Genomic DNA, 6,000 nt, shown 5'->3' on the forward strand with positions numbered 1-6,000 from the left:
AAAAAACATTCCCGTTTAAAAATATTAATTGAAAAGAATTGAAAATGATAAAATTTGAATTCTTTTCAATAATTTCAATTCTTTTGTTTGTATATATAGATATACAGTTTGCATCATACATTGTTTTATACATGACGGACAGGAAAATTTTTTGAACTATTTTGAGGTTTTTTTCCGTTTCTAGTAAACTTAATCAATTTTTGAAAAGTGTCAAATTAATCTCCATTAAATTATCTTGACAATAGTATACAAAATAACGGTGACCGTCTCTTTTTTCTCATGCAAAAATTTCTCGTCACAAAAATTGTCAGCAATAACTTTTTGTACAATATTGTTTCACACAAAAACCATGATAATAGGAGCATGTTAATATTTTTTTTAACTTGCCGCTAAGAAAATCGAAGATTTTAAAAAATCGGGAAGTTTTTGTTTTCACCCCGTTTTGCAAAAATCGAGATTTCATCAGATCTCGACGTTTGAAGGTCATAGGAAGCTTTCCTGAGTACCCCTGCGATGTTGTCACTATGTCCGTATGTATGTATGTATGTATGTATATATATATGTGTGTGTGTGTGTGTGTGTGTGTGTGTTTTTTTTTTTTTTTATATATAGCGAAGGAAATTCTTTTACGAATCTCGGCCTTAGATGTTTTGCCTGGTATGTCGGACTCAAACATTAGCTTAAGGTGACTTGCTAATGCCAATACCGACTAAAACCTCCGCTATCCTCCGACCTCTGATCCCCACGGTATCCGCCGTTAGGCATTACTTCATGGGCGGAGGATATAGCTACTGCTCTTCCTTCTGGTAGCTAAGATGTTATTTCTTCTTTCTTCTAGTTGTTGTCATTTGCTCTTCTTCTTTCGATGGAACGCAGGTCCGTAAAGACCTCAGTTGCAAATGTGCTTACAGCGTTCCATGCGGCTTTTGACGACAACATTGCTTCTACTAGTGTTTCAGGTTGAATACTCTGATGCAAGATATTTTCGAGTTGATCACGCTGTGGATTGAATCGTGAACAATCAAAGAAAACATGTTCCGCGTCTACAATTACTTCTGGGCAGGACGGGCACTCCGGTGAATTATCATGTTTAAAACGGTGTAGATAAGCCCGGAAACAACCATGTCCTGATAACATCTGTGTAAGATAGTAGTTGACCTCACCGTGACTCCGTTTCAGCCAAACTTCAATTCGTGATACGAGACGGTGCGTCCATCTACCCTTCTCTGCAGTATCCCATTGAAACTGCCAACGTGCGATGCTCTTCTGTCGTTCTTCTATCTTGAGCTCTTCAGCACTCAGTGTGGTTAACGCCTTCCGTTGATAAAGGTTCTGTCTTTCTTCAGCTAAAACTAAGTGTGTGTGTGTGTGTGTGTGTGTGTGTGTGTGTGTGTGTGTGTGTGACTCGCTTATAACTTTTGAACGGCTTAACCGATCGGAACCAACTAAACGGCGTTCTAAAGAGTTCCTTCAAACTTAGATTTCCTGAAAAGTTGAACCGGTTCGGGCCGATAGATTTTGAGAAATTTTAAAAAATCTTAAAAAATATGAGAAAAAAATCAATTTTTAAAGTTGTTTTTTTGGAATAACATTTAAACGGCTCGATGGATCATATTCAAAATCTAATCAGCTCTTTACCTCAAAAAACCACGTCGATCGCCACCAATCCGGTCAAAATCGGTTAATTCGTTCGAGAGATATCGTGAACGAAAGAAAACCGAAAAAAAAACGTTTTATCCGAAAACTTCGACATTTCGTATCGGATCGTTTTTGATCGAATAAATTCGATTTTTTTTTAGCTTAAAAAATCGCGTCGACCGTCGCCAAGAACGAAAGAATCGGTTGATTGGTTCAAGAGATATCTTCGACGAAATATTTGGAACCGAGTGTTTTTTCAACATAACTCCGAAATTTTTTCGAATAACTTTTAAACGGCTAGACTAATCGATTCTAAAAAGTACTCAGCTTTTAACATAAAAAAACCACGTCGATCGCCGTCAACCGCGTAAAAATCGGTTAACTCATTCAAAAGTTATTGCAGTTTAAAAATTTGAAAGATTGTGTTCTATCAAAGTTCTATCAGACTTTTGAGCTCGAAGAGCTCAAAATCATAAAAAAGTTATCTTTTTAAGCTCAGAGAGTTCAAAAACATCATTAGTGCAGTTTTAAGCACCTACACGGAAAAAAATAAATTGCTGCTGCAACAGGAGGCAGTCATGTTACAGCAACAGGAAAATACTGTAGCTGCAACTGGATTTTTTCCTGTTGCTGCAACATGACTGCCTCCTGTTGCAGCAACAATATATTTTTTTCCGTGCAGATATGAAATGAGCGGGAAGTTGCTCGAATGGCCTTCAGGCTCTACCGTTTTTCCAATTTTTTTTTATAAATAATTGTACTTAATTGTAATAAATTTTCGCTGAGAAATTTTGGAGGGATTCGTAAAGACGGGGAGCCAAATATAATTAAATTCTAATGTGATATTTATTATTCAAGTTAAAATTTAATCATTTTAGTGATATCCCTGGTTAAAAATATTGATTAAAAAGATTTGAAAATGATGAAATTAGAATACTTTTGAATACTTTCAATTCTTTTTCATGTATATATAGATATACAGTTTACATGGGGTGACTGATTCCCAATACTTTTCAATCAATATTTTTAATCAGGCATATACCGTCAACGCCAAAAGAAGTTATACTTCAATCGCGCGTAAAGGTTACACGCACACATTTTTTTTTTTATTCACTTTTCTCATAGATCTGAATGTTATAAACATTTTTAGACCGGTTGGAGAAAAAAAATTTTTCTTATACGCACTTTTGGCTCTACAGACCCAGAAGGGCGTATATGTTGAGATGCGCCCTTCTGGTACTAGTAACGCGACATGCAGACATAGTGACAATATCGCAGGGGTAGTCAGGGAAGCTTCCTATGACCTTCAAACATCGATATCTGATGAAATTTCGTTTTTTGCAAAACGGGGTAAAAACAATAACTTCCCGATTTTTTAAAATCTTAGATTTTTTATTGGGAAGTTAAAATTTTTTTTTTCTTCAATTGAATAAAAAGAAATGTAGAAAATAATCGGCCCTGTCCGGAATGACCGGAAATAGTTTTCAAATAGATTAAAATTTTTATTGAGAAAAAATAAAGTGACGAACTTTGCAAAAATAACAATTTTGCTTAAAAAAAAAAGAAAAAAAAAACGGATTATTTCATAGAATTGATATTAAATTTTTTTGTCTATTTTTTCGAAAAGTTCATTAAAAAAAGAAATTTAGGAAAACGGTTGACCCTGAAGGTCATCCCGGTAACTTCCCGCTATAATTCCATACCTAGGCGCTAAAAATGGCACTTATGATGTTTTTGAGCTCAAAAAGTAAAATGTGAGAGTCATTTTGAGCTCTCCGAGCTTTTCGATCTCAAAAATATAATCAAAGTTCAATGAAACACGATTTTTATAATTTTCAAATTACTATAACTTTTGACGTAATCATTCAATTTTCACGTGAAAAATTTCGGAGTCATTATAAAAAAATACTTTTTTTGATTTTTCTCGACAACGATATTTCCCGAACGCATCAATCGATATTGACGTTCGAATGATACTAACCGCGATGCGATTGGCCTAGCCATTCAAACGTTACAAAAGGTTTACACACACACACACACACACACACACACACACACACACACACACACGCATGCACGCATGCACGCATGCACACAAACACATTCAGACGTACGGACATCATCACGAAAACACTCAGGGAAGCTTCCTATGACCTTAAAACGTCAAGATGTGATGAATACTTGATTTATGCAAAACGGGGTGAAAACAATAACTTACCGTTACATAATCTTCGATTTTCTTAGCGGGAAGTTAAAAATTCAAAAGAAGGTACCGTAAGGTCAATGTCTAAAAAAATTACGGCTATTTGAAAATAAAGAAGCTTCCTTTTTGAAAAATTTATAACTTTTTTTGGGTTCGATAATAAAAAAATTTGAACAAATTTTAAAAAAAGTCGTTCCAAGGATAGAAAAGAATAGAAATGTTTCAGCTAAATCTAAAAAGGTCTGGTTCAAAAGTGGTTGATTTGGCATGGAATACCCCATCTAAATTCACTCTGAACAAGTGACAATATTAATTAGAGAAATAACTTTTTTTGTAGGCCTCGCATAAAACACCACTACAAACTTCTTCCACCAGTGCTCGACCTATTTTGAATGATATAACGGTAAGCTCTAATGAACCAATACCTACTATTAACATTTAATTTCTTCTACAATGTAAGTGATAGATATTTCATTTACGTATTTTATGTTTAGAATTCAGATTCAGATCTATCGATTCAAAATTTAAAGGAAGTCCTACAAAAGAAAAATGAAGAAATTTTGAAGTTAAGACGTGAACTTCAAAAAGCAAGATTAGATGCAGCTACTGGGCGTAAAAACCTTGCTCAAATAGAGCAGCAACTGCGTCAACTACAACAGCAGCAACATCGACAGTCGTTGCAACCACAACAGCAACTACCTCAACAACAACAACAACAACAACAACAACAACAACAACAACAACAACAACAACAACAACAACAACATCAACGGCAACAGCGTTATGATCCGTACTATTATTTAGATCACGATGTGTTCAACGTTGGCGACGACATTACAATTCCAAGTTGCGATGCGCGTGTAGCATTTGATGCAAATACACCCGCTAAATTCATCCGAATCATGTCTCACGCAATATGGGGTGTGGATGCTCTCTCGCAAAGAGTAGTACGCAGACAGAAGAACACGACAGGTCGTAATCAGTTATCACCTCGAAAAAAAGAACTCTTGCAAACACACTATCGATATTATTTGGAGCAACAGAATTACTCTAGAGAGATATTCAATAAAGAAATAAAAGAGGTGACTGTCAATAAATATCTGGACAATGCTATTCAAGTAGCAAAAAAACAGTTAAAACAATAAAGTTTTAGAACTTCCATTTAAATGTTCTCTGTCGGCTGTGTTACAGGTCTACTCATAAAATCTCTACTCACAGCTATCAATGACATCTGAAATCAGTTACATTTTTATTCGAAATCATATTCATTCAGTCACAACTTTATTCGATCAAATCTTTACTCGGATTCAACTTTACTTAATATAACTTGCTTTCAGGTAGAATTTTCATCGATTACAGCCTCACTCAAAATTCGACATTAATCAATTACACTTTGCTTAGCTTCAGTAGTATTAATTTTCAAGTCTATTCACTGACTTTTTAATTCAGTTATATCTTTGTTCATAAAGAATTTAGTCACTTACATTTGCAATCATTTACAACTCTACTAACGTTCATCTCTACCTACAAATTTATGGTTAATTGATAATGTAAAAATTCGTGAGTAGAGATGAACTTGACTACTTGTAATTGATTGAAATTTTACTTGAAAGCAATTAATATTGAGTAAAGTTGAATCAAAGTAAAGATTTGATTGAATAAAATTGTGACTGAATGAATATGATTTCGAATGAAAATGTAACTGATTGCAGATATCATTGATAGCTGTGAATATAGATTTTATAAGTTCACTTGTAATACAGTTAATTAGTCAATAATTGATTATTCTAAAAAAATTAGTTAATTCTAATACGAATAATTGTTCTTTGATTTATTCTTTTATAAAAAAAAAAATAAGTTAATAACTAAATATACTGTGATATAAATCCTTCACTTAATGAATAAAACTTACTTAATTGCCTAAATTGATGATTTGTGGAAAAATATATAATTTTCATTTTTTTATTATTCTTTAAATTATTCAAAAGATATACTTTAGCTGTACAAATATATAAGCATACATATGTATGTATACAAGTTTAAATTGGTTGGGAAAACAAATATATGTTGCATATGCACATACATTTGTACATATATATTAATTGCTGTATTAAGGATGATTATAAATAAAAAACATATATTTTAGACAATACAATAAG

General features: G+C 33.4%; 1 protein-coding gene across 1 annotated transcript in view; it reads left to right on the forward strand.

Moving 5' to 3' along the window:
* Positions 1-6,000, forward strand: part of LOC141533027 (uncharacterized) — a 12,429-nt gene extending 6,429 nt beyond the window's left edge. Inside the window, exons 5-6 of the mRNA XM_074251681.1 lie at positions 4,179-4,244; positions 4,336-6,000. Coding sequence (XP_074107782.1) covers positions 4,179-4,244; positions 4,336-4,986 — 717 coding nt within the window. The 3' untranslated portion in view covers positions 4,987-6,000. The remainder of the gene's footprint in view (positions 1-4,178; positions 4,245-4,335) is intronic.

This window comes from Cotesia typhae, unplaced genomic scaffold, assembly GCF_013202065.1.
Source record: "Cotesia typhae breed Kobodo isofemale line unplaced genomic scaffold, CoteBio_Ctyphae contig_81, whole genome shotgun sequence".
NCBI lineage: Eukaryota > Metazoa > Arthropoda > Insecta > Hymenoptera > Braconidae > Cotesia > Cotesia typhae.